The following is a 26,398-nucleotide window of genomic DNA, read 5'->3' on the forward strand; positions in this document are numbered from 1 at the left end:
CTTATAGCATCCTGCTTTTCCAACTAGGGTTGTGGCTTCGCTAGTATTATTAATAATAATAATAATAATAATAATAATAATAATAATGTTAATAATAATAATAATAATAAAAATAATGATAATGATAATAAAAATAACAACAACAACAACAACCATAATAATAATAATAATAATAATAATAATAATAATAATAATAATGTTAATAATAATAATAATAAAAATAATGATAATGATAATAAAAATAACAACAACAACAACAACCATAATAATAATAATAATAATAATAATAATATTAACCAATAAAATATCTAGACTAATTATCATCTTCTATTTCCAAGGAACATGAGCATTCCAAAATAAACAAAGTTATAGTTTGACATATGTAGTCATATTATTATTATTATTATTATTATTATTAATACTGCCTAAAATAAAACCCTAGGTGAAAAACAGCTTACTATAAGCCCAGTGAGGAAAGAAAACAAGTAAATGAATAAACCACAATAGAAGTAAGTGTTCATTACATCTATTGTGGTTTATTTCATTTTATATATTTATTTTATTTTATTTATTCATTTATTTTATTCATTTATTTATAAAATCTCAAAAACAGTAACAACATTAAAATAGATCTTTCAAATAAAAACTATAAAAACTTAAAAAGAGGAAGACAGAATTATGTGCCTGGTAACATATAAAGAGGAAGACATAATTATGTGCCCTGTAACATGAAAAGAGGAAGACAGAATTATGTGAATGGTAACATAAACAGAGGAAGACAGAATTATGTACCCGGTAACATAAAAAGGGGAAGACAGAATTATATCCCTGTCACATAAAAAGGGGAAGACAGAATTATGTGAATGGTAACATAAAGAGAGGAAGACAGAATTATGTACCCGGTAACATAAAAAGGGGAAGACAGAATTATATCCCTGTCACATAAAAAGAGGAAGACAGAATTATGTGAATGGTAACATAAAGAGAGGAAGACAGAATTATGTACCCGGTAACATAAAAAGGGGAAGACAGAATTATATCCCTGTCACATAAAAAGGGGAAGACAGAATTATGTGCCCTGTAGCATAAAAGGGGGAAGACAGAATTATGTGCCCTGTAACATAAAGAGAGGAAGACAGAATTATGTGCCTGGTAACATAAAGAGAGGAAGACAGAATTATGTGCCCGGTAACATAAAGAGAGGAAGACAGAATTATGTGCCCAGTATCATAAAGAGAGGAAGACAGAATTATGTGCCCGGTAACATAAAGAGAGGAAGACAAAATTATGTGCCCGGTAACATAAAGAGAGGTAGACAGAATTATGTACAGAATTATGTACTCGGTAACATAAAGAGAGGAAGACAGAATTATGTGCCCGGTAACATAAAGAGAGGAAGACAGAATTATGTGCCCGGTCACATAAAGAGAGGAAGACAGAATTATGTGCCCGGTAACATAAAGAGAGGAAGACAGAATTATGTGCCCGATAACATAAAGAGAGGAAGACAGAATTATGTGCCCGGTGACATAAAGAGAGGAAGACAGAATTATGTGCCCGGTAACATAAAGAGAGGAAGACAGAATTATGTGCCCGGTGACATAAAGAGAGGAAGACAGAATTATGTGCCCGGTAACATAAAGAGAGGAAGACAGAATTATGTGCCCGGTGACATAAAGAGAGGAAGACAGAATTATGTGCCCGATAACATAAAGAGAGGAAGACAGAATTATGTGCCCGGTGACATAAAGAGAGGAAGACAGAATTATGTGCCCGGTGACATAAAGAGAGAAGAAGACAGAATTATGTGCCCAATAACATAAAGAGAGGAAGACAGAATTACGTGCCTGGTAACATAAAGAGAGGAAGACAGAATTACGTGCCTGGTAACATAAAGAGAGGAAGACAGAATTACGTGCCTGGTAACATAAAGAGAGGAAGACAGAATTATGTGCCCGATAACATAAAGAGAGGAAGACAGAATTATGTGCCTGGTAACATTGAGAGAAGAAGACAGAATTATGTGCCCAATAACATAAAGAGAGGAAGACAGAATTACGTGCCTGGTAACATAAAGAGAGGAAGACAGAATTATGTGCCTGGTGACATAAAGAGAGGAAGACAGAATTATGTGCCTGGTGACATAAAGAGAGGAAGACAGAATTACGTGCCTGGTAACATAAAGAGAGGAAGACAGAATTACGTGCCTGGTAACATAAAGAGAGGAAGACAGAATTATGTGCCTGGTGACATAAAGAGAGGAAGACTGAATTATGTGCCTGGTAACATTGAGAGAGGAAGACAGAATTATGTGCCCGATAACATAAAGAGAGGAAGACAGAATTATGTGCCTGGTAACATAAAGAGAGGAAGACAGAATTATGTGCCTGGTAACATAAAGAGAGGAAGACAGAATTACGTGCCCGGAAACATAAAAAGGGGAAGACAGAATTATGTGCCCAGTAACATAAAGAGAGGAAGACAGAATTATGTGCCTGGTAACATTGAGAGAGGAAGACAGAATTATGTGCCCGATAACATAAAGAGAGGAAGACAGAATTATGTGCCTGGTAACATAAAGAGAGGAAGACAGAATTATGTGCCTGGTAACATAAAGAGAGGAAGACAGAATTACGTGCCCGGAAACATAAAAAGGGGAAGACAGTATTATGTGCCCAGTAACATAAAGAGAGGAAGACAGAATTATGTGCCTGGTAACATTGAGAGAGGAAGACAGAATTATGTGCCCGATAACATAAAGAGAGGAAGACAGAATTATGTGCCTGGTAACATAAAGAGAGGAAGACAATTACGTGCCTGGTAACATAAAGAGAGGAAGACAGAATTATGTGCCTGGTAACATAAAGAGAGGAAGACAGAATTATGTGCCCGATAACATAAAGAGAGGAAGACAGAATTATGTGCCTGGTAACATAAAGAGAGGAAGACAATTACGTGCCTGGTAACATAAAGAGAGGAAGACAGAATTATGTGCCTGGTAACATAAAGAGAGGAAGACAGAATTATGTGCCTGGTAACATAAAGAGAGGAAGACAGAATTACGTGCCCGGAAACATAAAAAGGGGAAGACAGTATTATGTGCCCAGTAACATAAAGAGAGGAAGACAGAATTATGTGCCCGATAACATAAAGAGAGGAAGACAGAATTATGTGCCTGGTAACATAAAGAGAGGAAGACAATTACGTGTCTGGTAACATAAAGAGAGGAAGACAGAATTATGTGCCTGGTAACATAAAGAGAGGAAGACAGAATTACGTGCCTGGAAACATAAAAAGGGGAAGACAGTATTATGTGCCTGGTAACATAAAGAGAGGAAGACAGAATTATGTGCCTGGTAACATAAAGAGAGGAAGACAATTACGTGCCTGGTAACATAAAGAGAGGAAGACAGAATTATGTGCCCAGTAACATAAAGAGAGGAAGACAGAATTATGTGCCTGGTAACAGAGAGAGGAAGACAGAATTATGTGCCTGGTAACATAAAAAGGGGAAGACAGAATTATGTCCCTGGTATATAAAGAGAGGAAGACAGAATTATGTGCCTGGTAACATTGAGAGAGGAAGACAGAATTATGTGCCCGATAACATAAAGAGAGGAAGACAGAATTACGTGCCTGGTAACATAAAGAGAGGAAGACAGAATTACATGCCTGGTAACATAAAGAGAGGAAGACAGAATTATGTGCCTGGTAACATAAAGAGAGGAAGAAAGAATTATGTGCCTGGTGACATAAAGAGAGGAAGACAGAATTATGTGCCCAATAACATTGAGAGAGGAAGACAGAATTATGTGCCCGATAACATAAAGAGAGGAAGACAGAATTATGTGCCTGGTGACATAAAGAGAGGAAGACAGAATTATGTGCCTGGTAACATTGAGAGAGGAAGACAGAATTATGTGCCCGATAACATAAAGAGAGGAAGACAGAATTATGTGCCTGGTAACATAAAGAGAGGAAGACAGAATTATGTGCCTGGTAACATAAAGAGAGGAAGAAAGAATTATGTGCCCGATAACATAAAGAGAGGAAGACAGAATTATGTGCCTGGTAACATTGAGAGAGGAAGACAGAATTATGTGCCCGATAACATAAAGAGAGGAAGACAGAATTATGTGCCTGGTGACATAAAGAGAGGAAGACAGAATTATGTGCCTGGTAACATAAAGAGAGGAAGACAGAATTATGTGCCTGGTAACATTGAGAGAGGAAGACAGAATTATGTGCCCGATAACATAAAGAGAGGAAGACAGAATTATGTGCCTGGTGACATAAAGAGAGGAAGACAGAATTATGTGCCTGGTAACATTGAGAGAGGAAGACAGAATTATGTGCCCGATAACATAAAGAGAGGAAGACAGAATTATGTGCCCAATAACATAAAGAGAGGAAGACAGAATCATGTGCCTGGTAACATAAAGAGAGGAAGACAGAATTACGTGCCTGGTAACATAAAGAGAGGAAGACAGAATTATGTGAATGGTAACATAAAGAGAGGAAGACAGAATTATGTGAATGGTAACATAAAGAGAGGAAGACAGAATTATGTGCCTGGTAACATAAAGAGAGGAAGACAGAATTATGTGAATGGTAACATAAAGAGAGGAAGACAGAATTATGTGCCCTGTAACATAAAGAGAGGAAGACAGAATTATGTGCCCGGTAACATAAAGAGAGGAAGACAGAATTATGTGCCCGGTAATATAGAGAGAGGAAGACAGAATTATGTGCCCGGTAACATAGAGAGAGGAAGACAGAATTATGTGCCTGGTAACATAAAGAGAGGAAGACAGAATTATGTGCCTGGTAACATAAAGAGAGGAAGACAGAATTATGTGCCTGGTAACATAAAGAGAGGAAGACAGAATTATGTGAATGGTAACATAAAGAGAGGAAGACAGAATAATTTATGTGCCCTGTCACATAAGTTTTTTTAATCTCTCCGAAACCAATGCTTAGTTCAAAGTATCCCATGCTATCCGATATCAACACAAAAACACACTTAATCGCAATCGCTTCTCAACCTAGATAGCGTGCAAGAGATACAAAGTCCGCCACCCCCCCCCCCCCCCTCTCTCTCTCTCTCCCACCAATTACTCTCTTACGTAAAAAATGGCTCAAATCCCACGACTCACAGTGACTTGCAAGTAAATCCCTAGTCTGTTTATTATACAACTAGAAAAGTATTGTATTAATCATACTAGATATATAAATACAACAGTAAATGCAGCTGTTTCTAGTCCACCGCATAGTAATTATAATACTAGATATATAAATATAACAAATGCAGCTGTTTTTTTTTTTTTAGTTTACTTGTAGGACAAAAATATAAAAATGATGGCCAACTACGGACTGGTGGTGGTGGAGATTTCTGTCCGATAACTCACTGCGAACCTACCTAGTATGGGTGGCCCTGACTAGTACAGCTTTGCTGATCACGGGGATATATACACAAGCATTTCCCCAATTCAGAAGGGGTGATACACACACACACACACACACATATATATATATATATATATATATATATATATATATATATATATATATATATATATATATATATATATATATATATATAATCATCATCTCCTATACCTACTGTCGCAAAGGGCCTCGGTTAGATTTCACTAGTCGTCTTCTCCATTCATCATCTACTTCACGCTTCATAGTCCTCACCCATGTAGACCTAGGCGTCTTCAAACACTTTTAGTGCCTTATGGAACACAGTTAAACATTTAGGAAACTAATCTCTCTTGGGGAGTGCGAATAGCATGCCCAAACCATCTCCATCCACCCTTCACCATGATCTCATCCCCATATGGCACTCGCGAGATCTTTTAGCTAATATATATATATATATATATATATATATATATATATATATATATATATATATATATATATATATATATATATATATATATTAACACTACCATAATACATGCAAATGAATATCTCAACTTCCCACAAAAAAAAAAAAAAATTCAAGTCATAGACAAATATTTTCTATTCTACTACTTTTTCGCTACCGGACACATTATCTTGAGTTTAGTAACAATTTTGTGGTCAACTGGAAGCATGTAACCTTGCTGTGACCAGTCAAATTGGCTAATAATTTAAAATAAGTGTGTTTTAGTACAAAAACCAATATTGGAAGCCGGTAAGAGGTATAAAAATATTCATGGAAAAAAAATATATACATTTCATATTATTAGCCAATAACTGACTCAGTCTAGCTAAGGAAACATATGATTATGAAAATGAATGTGACATTACAAAAGATGCAAGTGTCATAGGCTATAATTTTCATATAAATAGATAGCAAAGTGAAGAAATAAATGTTAGCCTCTTAGCGGGAGAGAAGTGGTCAGCAGCAGTGTTGCCAGATACGGGGATTTATCCCTAGATTTAAGGATATTGGGTGTCTGATGGGGATATTAGTAAAGCCTACAGAATCAAAAGAAAATTTAGTTGTGGAAATGGGGATTTTAGTGTTGATTTGGGGATTTTTTATACTAAGTTTTTGGGGAATTTTATACTAACCCATCTGGCAACACTGTCTAGCAGAGCGAGTGGAACAAAGGAAGAGAAAGCAACTAGTCGAATGGTACATGACGAAGTGACCTTGCAGTCACTGCGAAATTTACTGCCAAGGGCAGATGAATGGACAGTGTCTCATAGTTTCTGAAGTGAACAAGAACTATTATCTATTTACTGTATATATTTGTATACACATATACATTTATAGACATATAGGTAGCCTATATGTACAAACTTGCAGGCTGACATAAATCTCTCTGTAGGTTATGTATGAAAGATCTATATTAATTGTTTTTGCTGTTCTTAAGAATGTTTTATTTTAATTGTTCATTACTTCTGTACTGGATTATTTATTTCCTCACTTCCTTTCCTCGTTTGGCTATTTTTCCCTGTTGGAGCCCTTGGGCCTATAGCATTCTGCTTTTCCAACTTTGGTCGTAGCTAAGATAATAATAATAATAATAATAATAATAATAATAATAATAATAATAATAATAATAAATGAGAGAGAGTAATAATAATAAATGAGAGAGAGAGAGAGAGAGAGAGAGAGAGAGAGAGAGAGAGAGAGAGAGAGAGAGAGAGAGAGAGAGAGAGAGTATGCATTTGTAACACATATTGGAATAGATAATATTTATACTTCTCTATCAATGAGATATGGCAATTTAACACTGCATTACTTCGTTTGGAAAAATACCTAATAATACTAGAAAATAAATAAGGCATGCGTATTTGTCCACGACAGTTTAAAAAGAAATGCTAAATCTGTGAAAATCAAGATGCACATGAAAACATTTTTCTTTTTCTTTTCGGGGCCGTACCCACTATCCGCTGATGTACTTGTTAAGAGCTTCGTAGTGCTTATTCAAGACTGGCTGTGGACCCATGTTGGTGTTGTTGCTTTCAATTTTGTTTTGTGAACGGAATTTGTTGAAAACCACTACAATTTTCTACGTCTAAGAGATAGAAGTTTACCATTCAAGAAAAAAACAGTAGGCCTACAGCTTCAACCAGAAATGTCTTGAATTTCATTAAAGAAATTATATTAGAATTATTGGATAATTGATAGTTTGATAAAAAAAAAAAACAAAAAAAAAAAAAAAACAGAAAGGAGCATATGCATAGTTCCTGTCTCTCCCTTTCATCTTTTATAAGTTCAATTGTAGTGACCTTGAATAACAAAAGTTGAAAAAACATGGATGACATTGAATTGTTAAAGGTTATGAGTGACTAGGGGCTTTTGTTAGAGAGAGAGAGAGAGAGAGAGAGAGAGAGAGAGAGAGAGAGAGAGAGAGAGAGAGAGAGAGAGAGAGAGAGAACTTCCCTTTTCTCTAATACATAGCAATATCAAGACACGCATGAGCAAAGTGTATACTTAAATCATTACCTTTTACAATAGTTAATTATCACTGTTGCGTATTCTGTGTGCTTACTTAAGACATATACAATTACCCTTTATTTACTTTTGCAATACACAGATACTGCTTTTGGTGTACAGCAAATCGTTGAGATGTTAATTATGATACTACAAGCTTCAGTATGATATATATAGGCTTCTGTTTACGCAGTTTACTTCTCTAACAAAATGTAGCTCTGCACTATGGTCTTCCCCTATCTTGCGGTGTTCTCTTGCTTGAGGTTACACTCGGGCGCACAATTCTTTCTCATTTCTTCCTCTTGCTTCTCAAAGTTTTTATAGTTTAAACTATATATGAAATAACTATATTAGTGTTGTCACTGTTTGTTTTTAAAATAACTTATTTTTATTGTTCATTAATTCTCTTGTAGTTTATTAATTTACTTGTTTCTTTTCCTCACCGGGCTATTTTCCTTGTTAGAGTCCTGATAGGGCTTATAGCATCCTTTTTTTACAACTACGATTGTAGCTTTGCAAATAATAATAATAACAATAATAATAATAATAATAATAATACCATACGAGCACTGATATTCCACAAAACAGGTCTATTACTCTTTTTCACGAGTTCTCATCATGAGCCAACCCTTAATGCGCCACAAAGTAACATGCATTGACGAAATCGTCAAGAGATATCTTTCAAATGTTCTTCATAATTCAAACGGTCTACATCTCGTTGTTTGTATTTTCACCCGGTGCAAGATATTAGCTACAATAGCAGTAGGCCTACTTGCACAAGGAGAGTAGTTAACTTCAATAAATTTTATTATTGAACGCTTTCATTTTCAAGTCTATTATTTATGAAATACGCGGTACCAGTTATAAGAATCATTTCCGTATATAATCGTCACTATCGTACGTTAATTCTATCTTAATTCTATAATTCTTAAACTATTTTCAAAAGCAGAATAAAGAAAAAGTACACAGGCAACATTAAATACAGTGTATGAAGAGCTACATTGAACATTTATTTGAATGGAGAGGTAATTATAAGTATGAGTGGGGTGCCTTGGGCAAGAGCCTGTGGCCTGTACAGAATTGATCTTTATTTCTCGAACACAAACGTGTTAACATACCATTAAATTAATACTAGTAGTCTTTTAACAATTATAATATGAACTAAAACAAAATGTTCGAAAGACGAACATGAACGAACCAACACAAACATGGGCATATATATATATATATATATATATATATATATATATATATATATATATATATATATATATATATATATATATATATGTATATATATATATATATATATATATATATATATATATATAGTATATTTATACAGTATATGTATATATATACAGTATATATATATATATATATATATATATATATATATATATATATATATATATATATATATATATATATATATATACATATATATATATATATATATATATATATATATATATATATATATATATATATATACATACATGAAGATTGGCAAATACAATTACGGTGTAAGGCCTAACCTCCACCTTGCAAACGATTTAACAACCCTATCAACTTTCTACTCATCAGCTCTTTGCAGCATGCCAAACGCATCATCATCATCATCAGCAAGTGCACTTAACGAGAAATTGATTATCAGTTAATACCCACCTCTTTGTAACTCGTTGTCATGGCTGATCAGTAGCAACGAGGTTACAGCAATTTTGCAGTGAAGGAGTTTAATCCGAACACACGTGGATGTAGGAGCTTAAGCTTCTTTGATAAGCCACCACTTCTGGCAGTTGTTAGAGACCGACTGATAGATAGAGACGTTTGGGGTTTGTTGGCCACCTATTTAGACACTTGGCAACTCAAGCAAGGCTCTTGGCGCTGTGGTGATCTAAGTGTTACCATACGGCGAGAATGTAAATATTAGGTATGTCATGCACCATATTGGATGGGTTTATGGTTTCAAAATCCTGATAACTAAAAAAAAAACATTTTATTATTTTGGGGTAGTCTGACAATTCATTAAGACATAATCCGAGGATGTAGTCTAACTTCTAAAATATGATTAGCCTGTAGCCTAACGTATGTATTATCATTAAAATAACATTATTAAGCCACAACTAATTACGATTCTCTCTCTCTCTCTCTCTCTCTCTCTCTCTCTCTCTCTCTCTCTCTCTCTCTCTCTCTCTCTCTCTCATTGGTTGGGCAGTAACTTTTTTTTATATATCAAATAGGCTACAAGTGTCTGCGACCCCTCAAAAATGACGACTAAATATTTAGACATTCACACACGCACACCCTCTCACCAGTGTATGACTATTCCCTTTCTTTATCGTGCCCAAAGGACGAGGTGAAAGGGCTTGCGCATCGCCACGAGAGCAAAGTTACACCAGTCAGGGCCACCTGCTATACTAGGTGTGTGTGTGTGTGTGTGTGTGTGTGTGTGTGGGGATGGGGTGGGGGGGGCGGTATGTATGCGTGCATACAGTTTATGTCTGTCTTTATATCCATACTTTTATCGCAATGCCCAGCTTTTTATAAAACCTACCAAATGTTAACGAAAATAATTTGGTTATGAAAATAACATTATGCAATATTATACATCTGTTTATTACACATGTTTATAAAAAAAAATCAAGAGAAACTGTGAACCATTCCTTAATTTTTTTTGATAAAAAAAAAAAACATGTAGAATCCTATTGGAACAAGCGAAATAGGTGTAGGCCTAGGCCTAGTCCTTTTATGTATGGTGGTGTGGACATCTCTATGGAGACATCCTAAAATGAGATCACTCGTAGAATTTCTCTATGACATCGCTATATTTTTGAAGAACGATGTGTCTTTTTAGCTTCGAAGTTGGCCCTGGAATAATACAGGTGATTATTTTAATTACTCATTGTAGTACATAGTAAAAATATTCAAACACACACAAACACACACACACTCACACACATTATTATTACTTTCTAAGCTGCAGTCCTAGTTGGAAGAGCAGGATGCTATAAGCCCAGGGGCACCAACAGGGAAAATAGCCCAGCGAGGGAAGTAAACAAGGAAAAATAAAATATCTTAAGGACAGTAACATTAGAATAAATATTTCCTATATAAACTATAAAAAAATTTATATATATATATATATATATATATATATATATATATATATATATATATATATATATATATATATATAGCCTACTCATCCCAGGATCTAGTTTCTTTGAAATGCATAATTCATAACCTCGCATGAGAACAGTAGTCTCATAAAATTATTAGATGACTGCTACAGGATAAATACTTAAACATTATTATTATTATTATTATTATTATTATTATTATTATTATTATTATTACTTGCTAAGCTACAACCCTAGTTGGAAAAGCAGGATGCTATAAACCCTGGGGCTCCAACAGGAAAAATAGCCTAGTGAGGGCAGGAAACAAGGAAAACTAAAATACATTATGGACAGATATAAGAAACGGCTTACCTAGCTCGTCTCCACGTTGTGAAAAATCTTTGGGTAGGATCGCCCACTTCCGAATCCTTTGGGCATTAGAAATTGCAAGTTTGTTAGCCCGTTCAATTCCCTCATAGATGGCTCTGGTCACGTTCTCGCTGGAAGACATTAGGACTTGTTGTACTGTCTGCACTTGAGCTCCAATGTTCCGAAACCACTCCTGAGTCAATGGGGTTAGCGTGTCTAGTGGTTCTCCATTCTCTGCGTCTATATCTGTCTGTCGGAATAAAGCAGTATGTGGGATTATTATTATTATTATTATTATTATTATTATTATTATTATTATTATTAGCTAAGCTACATCCCTCGGTGGAAAAGGAGAATGCTATTCAAGACCAAGGGCTCCAACAGGGAAAAATAGCCCAGCGAGGAAAGAAAACAAGGAAACAAATAAACTACAAGAGAGGCAATGAACAACTCAAATAGAATATTATACGAAGATTAACAACAGTGAAATTCCTTTTATATATGTACTCTATAAAAAAAACTTCAAAAGTAACAGAAGAAAAAAATATGATAGAATAATGTCCCCGAGTGTACCCTGAAGCTAGAGTACTCTATCCCAAGACAGTGGAAGACCATGGTACAGAGGCTATGGCACTGTATTAAATGATTGCTATTCATCTATTTCTTTTAGCAATCATACAATTTATAATAATGAAAATTTATGTGGTTCCTAAGTACTAATGCACTATCAAATATAAAGAGGTATTATGATGAACTTACTTTTAGAGTTAAGAGTATTGATAAGAACTTTCTCTTATCCCCGATGAGCATACATTGGCTTATACAAGGAAGCTCGGCTTTAACTTTAGCTTCGATGGGTTCCGGTGCTATATTCTCACCCCCAGCAGTTATAATGATCTCTTTTAACCGACCTGTGATGTACAAGAAATTGTGTTCGTCAACACGACCAATATCGCCAGTATGAAGCCACCCTTCGTCATCTATGGCTTCGTTAGTTTCCTTTCTCATGTTTAGGTATCCCATTGTAATGTTGCGACCTGTTAAGTATACCTCCCCATAGCCATCTTCATCATCAGTGAACACCCTCGTAGAAAATCCCGGTGGCGTTAGTCCACAACTACCTGTTTTGAATGCATTCAAAAGACCTATTGTATGCGGGCCAGAAGATTCTGACATACCGTAGACTTCTGTAAGTGTGATATCTAGACTATGAAAATAGTTCACAACGTCTGGTGATATAGGCGCTGCAGCAGAGATGAAAACGTTGCACCTATCTAACCCTAAGGCACTTTTGGCCTTTTTGAAGACGATTGCATTTGCAATGGGAAAACACAACGGTTTTCTGAAGTTTTGTAATTGTCTACGTTCATGTGCTGCTAGACCAATGGACCTTGCCCAGGAGATGATGAGTCTTTTAACAATTACAGTGTTCTGGACAGCCTCTGTCATTTTTTCATATATTTTCTCCCATACACGGGGGACACCAATCATAACTGTTGGACGAACCTCTTTCAAAGTAGCACCGAGACTCTCTTTCAAAGCATCTGGCTGTGCGAAGTAGCAGGTGCCACCAGCATACATGCAAATGTATATATCCGCCATTTGTGCGGCAATGTGTGACAAAGGAAGAAAACTAATAATTGACTCTTTTTCAGGGACAAGATCAATATTTACAGAGTTAGCATGGGCAGTCCAAGTCAAATTATCGTGGCTGAGCATCACTCCTTTAGGTGGACCAGTAGTCCCAGAAGAGAAAATCAGAGTGCAACACTGGTTAATAGCAATGCGACGCAGTTTTTCCTCGAGCTCTGTATCTGGCTGTTGTCTCCCTAACTTCATAACTTCATCCCAACTCAGAATGCCTTTAACTGTTGGCTTCCCTGAATACTGAATAACAGTATGTAAGAAAGGTAAGTCTTCTCTGATCCTTAGAATCTTTTCTAGTTGTTTCTGGTCTTCAACGACATAGATCTGGGCTTTGCTGGTCTGTGCACAATGAGCACAAGCTTCTGGGGAATTAGTTGTATATACCCCAACTGAAACACCTCTGAAACATAAACAAAGTTCTGTTGTTAAATACAGATTCATGGCACTTCTTTATTCAAGAAACAAACTGTATTTCAAGACTTTTAAGACTTTAACGCAGCCACAATTCTTACCCGGCAAAAATGGCAGCAAGGTTAGAAATGAACCATTCCGGTGAATTAAAACCATGTATGCACACTCCATGAAACGGTTTCAAACCCAACTTAATGAAAGCTTTCGCCACAGTTCTGACTTGTTCATAATAGTCCTTGTATGTCGTTTCTCTCCATACTCCATTTCTTTTGACAGCCATTGCAGTTACTAAAGGATATCTGAAAGGAAGACACCAAAGCGATAGGTTATGCACTTTTTTTTTTTTTAACTGGAAACATTGTATACCACATTTTGCGCAAAGACATTTTACTAAGTATATTCAGATATATCTAAATTGAAATAAATATGTAAATACATTTCTTACTTTTCGGCAGACCTAATTAGGAAAGAGGGCACAGAAATAGGGGTACGGGCAAGAACCCCTTCATCTCCAATCCTTAGTTTAACAGAGCCAGTGAGCTCCCAAGTCTTGAGATTATCTGATGGAATGAGCTGATCCGGTCCTAAAGAAAAATTGTAATGATAATCAAAATGTTATGTATGTGACGTGTAAGTGACTGCCATGTTATATGTATGTCTTATTATCATCATCATTATTATTATTACTGGCTAAGCTACAACCCTAGTTGGAAAAGAAAGATGTTATAAGCCCAAGGGCTCCAACAGGGAAAAATAGCTCAGTGAGGAAAGAAAATAAAGTAATAAATAACGATATGAGAACTATATTTTATAAACAACAACAACATTAAAACAAATAATTCATGCATAAACTATAAAATAGGCTTATTTCAGCCTGTTCAATATAAAAACATTTGAGGAAAGTTTGAACTTTTGAAGTTCCACTGATTCAACTACCCGATTAGGAAGATCATTCCACAATTTGGTCACAGCTGGAATAAAGCTTCTAGAATACAGTGTAGTATTGAACCCTATGAAACAGTAACGTCCTGGCCTGGTGATGACCAGATTGGGGTTCGAGTCCCGCCCAAACTCGTGAGTTCCTTTGGTCGTTGTAACCTCACCATCCTTGCGAGCTAAAGATAAAGGGGGGTCCGGAGGTTGGGGGCACCCAAAGGTCTATCTGCTGAGTCATTAGCAGCCATTGCTTGACCCTCCCTGGTCCTAGCTTGGGTGAAGAGGGGGCTTGGGCGCTGATCACATGTATAATATGGTCAGTCTCTACTAGAGGGCATTGTCCTACTCGATAGGGCAATGTCACTGCCCCTTGTCCCTGCCATTCATGATTGGCCTTTGATATATAAAATTTTACTTCTTGAAAATACAATTTGTTTAATTGTATATGAGTTCATCTTTTATGAAAATAGAAACAGACTACCCTCAATGGTTTCACAAAATTGGTATGAATTACTTTCTTTGGCTACAGTAAGGTAATTTTTGTTATGCGTTACAATACAGCTAACGAGATCTATTATCTTTGGCGTGAAATTCTTAATATTAATTATTTTCTTTCAAAAGGATTTAAAAAAAGAGAAATATTTATCAAAACAATTGTAATAACTTATTGACATTTCTAGTCTATTGTTCCAAGTTCACATCAAAGTATAATAAACTCTATAGCTGAAGTATATGTAGGAGACTCTACTACATTAGACATAGGGGAAAAAGTAGAAAAAAATTGTACGTAAGTAGTTGAATAAAGCAAGGCTGTACTGGCTCTACAACATTGTTCAAATGAATTACTTATCTGATTATAAAACAAGTAGAAAAGGTAGGTAATGGTTTTAAAAATTATATTATAAAGCTAGTATTATTACTTTTTGCTTATGGTGTACTAGTACTTGCTAAGAGTATAGAGGGTACTGAATTGAACACAAGGAAAGTGATAGATATAGGAATGCGATGTGGTTTAGACACAAATAGAGATAAAAGTAGTGTAGGCCTACTTATATATAATATGAAGGAGAAACCAGATAACATAGAGGGAATAAGAGTAGTAAGCAATATTAAATACCTAGGTATCAAGGTAGATGACAGTAGAAACATTTTCAAAACACAGAAAAGTGAAATGATAGTTAAGGCTCAAAGGCTAGCTAATCTTACATATTCAATCATAAAAAAAATTGCAATAAAATACTGATAGGGAAAACATACTGAAAAAGTGTAGCACTACCTTCTATATTATATGGAACAAATGTAATTAACTTAACGGAAACTTAAATAGAAAAGTTGCAGAGAATTGAGAATGGAGTGTATAGAAGGATATTAGGGGTGTAAAGAATACAGCAATTGTAGCCTTGAGAGGGGATGTAGGAGCATCTGCTATGAAGACAAGGGTAGTGGATGGAAAGCTTAGGTACTTTAATAGCATTTATAAGGGAGAGAAGGACATACTAACAGTAATAGTCAATATGGAAGAAAAAAAGAGAGGAAGTGGTGGATGCATGTGAAGAAGTATGCTGAAGAATGTGGGATGGCGATGTACGAAAGAGGACATAAAGAAGAGAACAAGAGAATGAGACACAAGCAAATGGAAGAGTGAAATGGAGTGCAAGGAGATTTTAATTCTGTATAAAAACTGGAAAGGTGAAATCAAGGAGGAGGAAGTATATGATAACACATTTTTGTCAATTTCATTATTCAGAGCAAGGACAAACACATTAGACTTGAATATAAAGAACAGAGACCAAGATGGAAATATAAACTGTGTATTCTGTGATGTAGAAGAAAATGCTAACCACTTCATGTTATATCATCCACAGTATAGTGGTATAAGAATAAAAGCAATTGAGCTCCTACAACTATACGAAGAAGATAGTGCACAAAAAGTTGGAAAATTCATTTTTTGTGAAGAAAATATTAAAAATAAGAAAAGTGTACTATAAAAAATGTGGATGAAAAGAAAAAAAAACTAGTGAAAATAAGGAACTCGCAAAACTCAAAGAACCAAGAGAAGCCGTTGCAAAGGCGAATCCTCAACGTGAATCTGATCTGTTTACATCTGACATGCTATTTCCTATACGTTATATATTACGTATTGACTTTACGCGCCTTCATGAAAACATAGAACTATCTACAGTAAGTATCCTATATGTTAATTTTTATGTTTGGTGTAATGTGTATTTGGAATTTAAATAAAGAACACTTGCTACGCTAATGCCTGCCAGATTTAATGTAAGCGGCTAGTGCCTAAAATGGTATATATATATATATATATATATATATATATATATATATATATATATATATATATATATATATATATATATATATATATATATATATATATATATATATATATATATATATATATATATATATATATATATATATATATATATACTGTATATGTATATATATATATTTATATATATATATATATATATATATATATATATATATATAATACACACACATATATATATATATATATATATATATATATATAATATACACACACATATATATATATATATATATATATATATACACACACACACGTACGCAATTTTCACCATAAAAGCAACAAAGGTAGGTATTTTAGGGGGTTTCATTGTAGTGTATTACAGGGCAATGTAACCTAGGAAAACAACTACTTTTTCTTATAGAAAAAATTACGCTCTCTTCGAAAATGACACTCGTTCCCGTCGCAAATGAATAGTTTCAGAAATATGTATACATCTATATCCTCCAATAATGGGGGACCCCCAGTGGGAACTCGGGGTTTTGGGTGGGGAAAACATACTGGGGAATCGATATATAAACGTAAAACAAGCCTTTTCTTCTCTATACATTACCTTCTTGAAATTATAATAACCGGAGGAAAATACAAAACAGTATATCTGGATAAACTTTGGAGGCGCCGTTACAAAGATTGTGTCATGAAAAAATACAATAACCAGTGCTGCCAACGTCCGATGTAGATCAAATGTTATTTTGTGACCTGTCATACTACTAGGCTAGGTTAGGTGGGTTTGTTAGGTTCTGTGCCCTTTTTGTACTTTTTATATATTGAGTAAAACTTATATGGAGAAATTATTTAAAATACATATGGAAATATCTATCATTACTATCTTTAGTAATGTCAATGTGCCGTTGGTAACTCTGTGTACCATAGTCAACGTTGGTAACACTGTGTATTATTGGTAACGTTGCTAATGTTATCGTTCGTTCGTAAGAGAAGTGACACCGTGCAACTCAAAGTTATCCGAATTGGTTGATCTGTTTGTTTCCGATTGAAATGAACATCAAATTCGGTTAATTCACGTTTTTTGCTATAGGAAAACAATTATATATCGTTTCCCCAGTATGTTTTCCCCACCCAAAACCCCGAGTTCCCACTGGGGGTCCCCCATTATCGTAGGATATAGATGTATATATATTTCTGAAACTATTAATTTGCGACGGAAAGGAGTGTCATTTTTGAAGAGAGCGTAATTTTTTCTATAAGAAACGGTAGTTTTTTTCCTAGGTTACATTGCCCTGTAATTCACTACAAAAATACCATATATATATATATATATATATATATATATATATATATATATATATATATATATATATATATATATATATAGAATCCTTTCAATGACGTCACTGGGAATCGCCGGCGGCCATGCTGGAGGACATACAAAGCGAAAACATGGCGGCTGCTACAGCGAATATGGACAATGAGAGCGACTTTGTCAAACAATCGTCGGGTGATGATAAGCGTTTTTACAAGCAGAAACTCTATCTAATTGATGGCCTAGATCCGTACCAGATGCAGAATTCATTCAGTCAAAATATTGAGGATTTTGCAGAATTTGTTGTTTTTCCCTTAAATGCTTTTAAGTCCAAAATTAGATAAACACTGGGCCAATGAAGAGAGTGTTTATAATTATAAAGCTAATATTGATCATTTAGCCTAACCTTGTGTACAGTATTATAATTTTTGATTGTCAAAATGTATGTAAAAGTTTTGCATTATAGTAATGTCAAATCTTTATCAGTTCATGCCTAACCATTGTGTTTGTGTTTGGTTACAAATGCTATAATTTCTTATATACATATAAACATATGATGGACAAACTCTATTGTAATGCTCTTGGATGATCGTTTTGCCTCCTTGCAATTAAATGCGCAAGTTTAATTATTTTTTCGATGTTTCATATATAAGCTGAAGACCCCTTCGGGTTAAACCAGCTTTCAGATATTATTATCATTATTTATAATCAATGTTTATTCATCACATAGGCCTGTATGTCTGCACAATTTAATACACAAATTAAAATAAATATATACTTAATTATAAATAGGCATGAGCACCTTGATGAAATAGAGACCTAGGTAAGTAGCCTTTGTTTATATAGCCAATATGGGCGCTTTTAATTTTTGTTTTGAAAATCTGAGATGCCCCTTTTGATGTTTAAAAATTGAGATGCCCCCTCCCCCACACACACTACACACTGAACTGACGATGATACTTGTGGTCACCCATGCGATCGGATATAGCATGTTTACACAGAAATAATGATACTTTTAGGGCCTAACCGAGACTGACCTGATATGAAATGATCAGAACGGATACGTGCGTAGGGTAGTGAGGATTCACGCAGATCAGCCCGTGATATTCTGGTCAACCACAGTCACGTCTGCGCTTCGATAATTCTTCTGTATCTTTGTCCTGATTCTGAATAACTGCCGGTATGCGGTAGAAACTCTTGTCATCTCTTTGTCCTCGAATCCCACAGCCAACGATAGCGCAAAAACTGGGCATTGTGTGAATGTGAATGTGATGAGATGGCTAACTATTCAACAGTTCAACCACAGCTATTCACTGAACGCGTCTTTGTTTGTTCTCCAAGATGGCGGACCGGAAGTTTGATGACGTATAATGAAAGGACTCTATATATATGATACTTTAATTTCTACCCAAATACATGAACCCTATAGGTTTCCCAAAACGAGTGATTTGCAGCAATAATAATAAAGGCCAGAAATTTACAATAATTAAAGGATACCTGTTAGAAACATATGTGGTATAGGTAAGTGACATCATAGTATCATGATTTTTCAATATTAATCTTACCCGATGATCATGTAGCTGCAACTCTGTTGCCCGACAGAAAAACCTAAGGGCGGGATACGCCAGCGATCGCTATACAGGTGGGGGTGTACAACAACAGCGCCATCTGTCGAGTAGGTACTCAGGTACTTCTTGTCAACAAGAACCAATTTTTCCTCTGTCGTGCCACCGGCAAGACCTACTTGATACGCTGTTGTTTCTGGAGTTGATTTCACGCTTTTTGGTGATGTATTCTCTCTAGATATTAGCTTTCGCTGTACAGGAGTTATTATCATTACCTTTTCAAGCTTTTTTGATTAGTTTTGGATTAATTGTTGACGACTTTGATAGATTTTGGATTCCCCCCTTGGCTAATTCAAGATGTCTGACCATTCTCAAGTCCCTAAGTACAGGCAGTGTAGCGCTAGGGACTGTTCTAGGCGTCTTCCGAAGGCCTCTATAGATCCTCACACCGTTTGTTCCAATTGTAGGGGTAAATCCTGTCAATTGGAAGATCGATGTGAGGAATGCGCTGGGCTTTCGGAATTCGATTTTAATGAATTCCTTAAGAATGCACGTAGGCTAGAGAAGGATAGGATCAGGAGGAGTTCGTCTCGCTCTTTTGATTTTTCCTCTCCCCATGCCCCTCAACCTATTCCTTCCCCTGTAGTGGTGACTCCCGACCCTTCTACTAGTGCTCAACCCTCGATGGCGGACATGATGCGTGCCATTCAGGTTCTTGGTGACAGAGTGGAGTCATTAGCTAATGACCGCAATCAACTCTTGGCCGATGTCAAAGACTTGAAGGAGAAAAGTGCAGTGGGAAGTGTAGTGAGTGCAAGTGCGGTGAAAAGCGTCAGTGTCAGTGTTACGCATGAGGGTGCATCTGTTCGTGCCAGTCGTCCTCCCAGTCCGGGACCTCTTGCAAGCTCCCAAGCCCAGGGGAGAAGCAATGTCGAAGGACCAAAGGGTTCGACAGGCCTTGATCAGCGTACAGATGTACCCTCAGTGGTTGCGGACGTATCTTGCAGAGATCGTCCCATCCACAAACAGACGAGTGAGCCCATTCATTCCTCGTCTGTGGAAGAAGTTTCTAGGCAGAAACGTTGGACCAAGGTCTCGCGACCTCTCAAGCGCAAGGTCCCTTCCGAGCGAGTCCAACGGCCCAGGTGTAGCCACTGGGTCAGTTCGGACTCGCCGCAGTCTTCCGAAGACTGCACACCTCCCAAGAGAGGTAGAGTGGTTCCGCAGCAGGCAATCACTCCGTCTGTTGCCGCACCAACCACGGTAGACCCTAAGTGGTCTATGCTGCAGTCTATGCAGTCTCAGCTTGCTTCCTTCATGCAAGAGTATCGTGCTGAGAAGGTTGACACTGCACCTGTTAACCTACAACCTGCCACGGTTGTGCGCTCAGCAGATACTGCGGCTGCCTGCTCCCACACTCCGCCTGTGAGAGCTCCACCACCGATGCGCAGTCGACCCTGCCAGACGCATGTTGACGTTAGCCGACGTGCGGCACCCTCCGTTGACATGCGTGAGCTACCGCATCAACAGTGGGAAGGTGCTGTCAAGCTGCCGTGTTTTGACGCAATGCGGCAGTCTCCGCAACCCACGGCAGTCCCCACCACGCACCATCACTCCGCTTTTGTTGTTGCCAGCTCTCAGACTGACCAGCAGCGGCATGATGTTGGATCCAGTGCAGCTACGCATGCACCCGTGCTGCCGGATTCAGCCGTTCAGCTTTCTTCTCCACCTTTGCCGCTTCCTCCTCAGCATTCGGATGAAGGAGTCTCTGATGACGACGAAGCTGCGCATTTGGACGATCCGCACTCCGACATAGAAGAACCCAAGACTACGCCTCCCTCCTTAGACTTTAGGAAAGTCCTTGCCCTGTTTAAGGAGTTGTATCCGGACCAGTTTGTGTCTGCAACCCCGCGCTCACCTCCCTCTGAGTTCGCTTTAGGCATGCAGTCAGCAGCTCCTGCCTTTACGAAACTCGTACTCGCGCGCTCATCCAAGAGAGCTTTAAGGGTACTGGGAGAGTGGTTGCAGTCCAAGAAGCAACTTGGGAAGACAGCCTTCATCTTTCCACCGACCAAGCTTGCTTCCAAATCTAGCGTCTGGTATGCCACGGGAGAAGATCCCGGCTTGGGAGTTCCTGCCTCTGCCCAGGGCGACTTCTCAAGTCTGGTTGACTCTCCCCGCAGGCTGGCTATGAGACGCTCCAAGATTTGCTGGACCTTTTCGGACATGGACCATCTGTTGAAGGGAGTTTTTCGTGCTTTTGAGATCTTCAACTTCCTGGACTGGTGTTTGGGAGCGTTAAGCAGAAAGACCTCCCCTTCGGATAAGGACTCTGCCATGCTCATCATGTCATGCATGGATAAAGCCATTCGGGATGGGTCTGGCGAGCTTGCGGCTTCGTACGTGTCTGGAGTTCTTAAGAAGCGAGATCACCTTTGCTCCTTCTTGTCTGCAGGGATCACTCCATGTCAGAAGTCGGAGTTGATGTTTGCTCCGCTTTCCAAGTGTCTCTTTCCGGAAGAGCTGATCAAGGGGATTGCCGCCTCGTTGATCCAGAAGGATACCCATGACCTGGTGGCTTCATCCGCACGTAAAGTCACAGCTTTACCTTCCGTGCCTAGACCTAGGATGGACACACCAGCGTCTAGGTTCATTCCGCCCTTTCGTGGCAGAACCTCCAGCAGAGGAGGTACCCGTGCCGACAGTCAACGTGGCAAAAAGAAGAAGGGTTCCAAGTCCTCAAAAGGCAGAGTCTGACTGCCAACCTCTCCAGACAGCAGTGGGAGCCAGGCTCAAGAACTACTGGCAGACCTGGGAGAACAGGGGTGCAGACGCACAGTCTGTGAAGTTGCTAAGAGAGGGGTACAGGATTCCATTCTTGCGCAAGCCCCCTCTAGCAACTACTCCCATCGACCTCTCTCCCAGGTACAAAGAGGAGGACAAGAGGCTAGCTTTACAGCAAGAGGTGTCTCTCTTGCTACAAAAGGGAGCGGTAGTCATAGTCCGGGACCATCAATCCCCGGGCTTCTACAACCGTCTCTTCTTAGTAGCGAAGAAGACAGGAGGGTGGAGACCGGTGCTGGACGTCAGTGCTCTCAATGCTTTTGTCACCAAGCAGACGTTCACCATGGAGACGACGAAGTCGGTGCTAGCATCGGTCAGGAAGGAAGACTGGATGGTCTCGTTGGACCTAAAGGACGCGTACTTTCACGTCCCCGTCCATCCAGACTCCCAACCTTTCCTAAGGTTCGTCTTTGGAAAGGTCGTTTACCAGTTCCAAGCCCTGTGCTTTGGCCTAAGCACGGCACCTCTAGTGTTTACCAAACTGATGAGGAATATTGCCAAATTCCTGCATTTGGCAGACATCAGAGCCTCCCTCTATTTGGACGACTGGCTTTTAAGAGCTCCGTCAAGTCGTCGCTGTCTGGAGAATCTCAAATGGACTATGGATCTGACCAAGGAATTGGGTCTCCTGGTCAATATAGAAAAGTCCCAACTCGTCCCATCCCAAACTATAGTCTATCTAGGTATGGAGATTCAGAGTCGAGCTTTTCAAGCTTTTCCGTCGGCCCCCAGAATCAGTCAAGCCCAAGAATGCATCCAGAGCATGCTGAAAAGGAACCAATGTTCAGTCAGACAGTGGATGAGTCTAACAGGGACGCTTTCATCCCTGGCCCTGTTCATCGCGTTAGGGAGACTCCACCTCCGACCCCTTCAGTTTCATCTAGCTGCTCACTGGAGAAAGGACATGACGCTAGAAGCGGTGTCAGTTCCTATATCCGAAGAGATGAAGTCTGCACTGACTTGGTGGAAGAACAGCATTCTTCTCAAGGAAGGTCTACCACTGGCTGTTCAGACCCCCGACCACCTTCTCTTCTCGGACGCATCGGACACGGGCTGGGGTGCGACACTGGACGGACGGGAATGCTCGGGCACGTGGAATCCGGATCAAAGAGCACTTCACATCAACTGCAAGGAGCTACTGGCAGTTCATCTGGCCTTGAGAAGCTTCAAGTCCCTCCTTCTAGGCAAGGTGGTGGAGGTGAACTCCAACAACACTACAGCCTTGGCGTACATCTCCAAGCAAGGAGGGACTCATTCGAGGAAGTTGTTCGAGATCGCAAGGGACCTCCTCACCTGGTCAAGAGATCGAAAGATATCGCTTGTAACGAGGTTCATTCAAGGCGACATGAATGTCATGGCAGACCGCCTCAGCCGGAAGGGTCAGGTCATCCCCACAGAGTGGACCCTTCACAAGAATGTTTGCAGCAGACTATGGGCCCTGTGGGGTCAGCCCACCATAGATCTGTTCGCTACCTCGATGACCAAGAGGCTCCCAAATTATTGCTCACCGATTCCGGACCCAGCAGCAGTTCACGTAGATGCCTTTCTTCTGGATTGGTCCCATCTAGACCTGTATGCATTCCCCCCGTTCAAGATTGTCAACAAGGTACTGCAGAAGTTCGCCTCTCACGAAGGGACACGGTTGACGTTGGTTGCTCCCCTCTGGCCCGCGAGAGAATGGTTCACCGAGGTACTGCAATGGCTAGTAGACGTTCCCAGGACTCTTCCTCTAAGAGTGGATCTTCTGCGTCAGCCGCACGTAAAGAAGGTACACCCAAGCCTCCACGCTCTTCGTCTGACTGCCTTCAGACTATCGAAAGACTCTCAAGAGCTAGAGGCTTTTCGAAGGAGGCAGCCAGAGCGATTGCCAGAGCAAGGAGGACATCCACTCTCAAGGTCTACCAGTCAAAATGGGAAGTCTTCCGAAGCTGGTGCAAGGCGAATTCAGTTTCCTCAACCAGTACCTCTGTAACGCAGATAGCTGACTTCCTTTTACATCTAAGGAATGTAAGATCCCTATCAGCTCCTACGATCAAAGGTTACAGAAGCATGTTGGCAGCAGTCTTCCGCCACAGAGGCTTAGATCTTTCCACCAACAAAGATCTACAGGACCTCCTTAAGTCTTTTGAGACCTCAAAGGAGCGTCGGTTAGCCACACCAGGTTGGAACTTAGACGTGGTTTTAAGGTTCCTGATGTCAGCAAGGTTCGAACCGCTTCAATCAGCCTCTTTTAAAGATCTCACTTTGAAGACTCTTTTCCTCGTTTGCTTAGCAACAGCTAAAAGAGTCAGTGAGATACACGCCTTCAGCAGGAACATAGGTTTTACATCTGAAACGGCTACATGTTCCTTACAGCTTGGTTTTTTAGCTAAAAACGAGCTCCCTTCTCGTCCTTGGCCCAAATCGTTCGAGATCCCAAGCCTGTCCAATTTGGTTGGAAACGAATAAGAGAGAGTACTATGCCCAGTAAGAGCTCTTAAGTACTATTTAAGACGTACAAAGCCATTACGAGGACAATCAGAAGCTTTATGGTGTTCTATTAAGAAACCTGCTTTACCGATGTCGAAGAACGCAGTTTCTTATTACATCAGGCTTTTGATTAGAGAAGCCCATTCTCATCTGAATGAGGAAGACCATGCTTTGCTGAAGGTAAGGACACATGAAGTTAGAGCTGTCGCTACTTCAGTGGCCTTCAAACAGAACCGTTCTCTGCAGAGTGTAATGGATGCAACCTATTGGAGAAGCAAGTCAGTGTTCGCATCATTTTACCTTAAAGATGTCCAGTATCTTTACGAGAACTGCTACACCCTGGGACCATTCGTAGCAGCGAGTGCAGTAGTAGGTGAGGGCTCAACCACTACATTCCCATAATCCCATAACCTTTTTTAATCTTTCTCTTGAAATGCTTTTTATTGTTGTTTTTGGGTTGTACGGAAGGCTAAGAAGCCTTTCGCATCCTGGTTGATTTGGCGGGTGGTCAAATTCTTTCTTGAGAAGCGCCTAGATTAGAGGTTGTGATGAGGTCCTTTAGTATGGGTTGCAGCCCTTCATACTTCAGCACCTAGGAGTCGCTCAGCATCCTAAGAGGATCGCTAGGCTCAGTAAGGAAGACGTACTTAAAGAGGCAGAGTAATGGTTCAAGTCGACTTCCTTACCAGGTACTTATTTATTTTATGTTTGTTATTTTGAATAACTGCTAAAATGAAATACGGGATACTTAGCTTCTAATGTTAACATGTATGCTGGTCTCCACCCACCCCCCTGGGTGTGAATCAGCTACATGATCATCGGGTAAGATTAATATTGAAAAATGTTATTTTCCTTAGTAAAATAAATTTTTGAATATACTTACCCGATGATCATGAATTTAAGGACCCTCCCTTCCTCCCCATAGAGACCCAGTGGACCGAGGAGAAAATTGGTTCTTGTTGACAAGAAGTACCTGAGTACCTACTCGACAGATGGCGCTGTTGTTGTACACCCCCACCTGTATAGCGATCGCTGGCGTATCCCGACCTTAGGTTTTTCTGTCGGGCAACAGAGTTGCAGCTACATGATCATCGGGTAAGTATATTCAAAAATTTATTTTACTAAGGAAAATAACATTTCGAAAGTTTTAACTCAATAATAACTGAAAGATTCCATTTTAAAAGGGAAATTAACAAGAACACCACCTAACCTACCCTTCCTGGTAATATTGTTCTGTATTACAGGGCAATATAACCTAGGAAAAAACTACTTTTTTCTATAGAAAAAATTCCGCTCTCTTCGAAAATGACACCAGTTCCCGTCGCAAATGAACAGGTTCAGAAATATATATATATATATATATATATATATATATATATATATATATATATATATATATATATATATATATATATATATATATATATATATATATATATATCTATATCTATATCCTACAATAATGGGGGACCCCCAGTGGGAACTCGG

At 38.5% G+C, this 26,398-nt stretch overlaps 2 protein-coding genes and 1 long non-coding RNA gene across 5 annotated transcripts in view; 1 reads left to right on the forward strand and 2 right to left on the reverse strand.

The window, feature by feature from the left end:
* LOC137638703 (aldehyde dehydrogenase, dimeric NADP-preferring-like) overlaps positions 1–9,766 on the reverse strand; it is a 28,790-nt gene extending 19,024 nt beyond the window's left edge. For all 3 annotated transcript variants that reach the window (XR_011044171.1, XR_011044170.1, XM_068371023.1), the window contains exon 1: positions 9,608–9,766. Coding sequence is in view for 1 of the 3 variants with exons in the window: in XM_068371023.1 (XP_068227124.1) it covers positions 9,608–9,628 (21 nt within the window). In the remaining 2 variants the exon portion in view is untranslated. The remainder of the gene's footprint in view (positions 1–9,607) is intronic.
* Positions 9,767–10,656: 890 nt separating this feature from the next.
* The window catches only part of LOC137638706 (long-chain-fatty-acid--CoA ligase ACSBG2-like), a 64,046-nt gene continuing 48,304 nt past the window's right edge, over positions 10,657–26,398 (reverse strand). The window contains exons 2-6 of the mRNA XM_068371025.1: positions 13,934–14,072; positions 13,590–13,787; positions 12,190–13,477; positions 11,434–11,680; positions 10,657–10,810 (exon numbers count right to left, since the gene is read on the reverse strand). Coding sequence (XP_068227126.1) covers positions 10,737–10,810; positions 11,434–11,680; positions 12,190–13,477; positions 13,590–13,787; positions 13,934–14,072 — 1,946 coding nt within the window. The 3' untranslated portion in view covers positions 10,657–10,736. The remainder of the gene's footprint in view (positions 10,811–11,433; positions 11,681–12,189; positions 13,478–13,589; positions 13,788–13,933; positions 14,073–26,398) is intronic.
* Positions 16,534–26,398, forward strand: part of LOC137638707 (uncharacterized) — a 110,990-nt gene continuing 101,125 nt past the window's right edge. Inside the window, exon 1 of the long non-coding RNA XR_011044173.1 lies at positions 16,534–16,605. This is a non-coding gene — a long non-coding RNA (uncharacterized lncRNA). The remainder of the gene's footprint in view (positions 16,606–26,398) is intronic.

This window comes from Palaemon carinicauda, chromosome 3 (assembly GCF_036898095.1).
Source record: "Palaemon carinicauda isolate YSFRI2023 chromosome 3, ASM3689809v2, whole genome shotgun sequence".
NCBI classification, from domain to species: domain Eukaryota; kingdom Metazoa; phylum Arthropoda; class Malacostraca; order Decapoda; family Palaemonidae; genus Palaemon; species Palaemon carinicauda.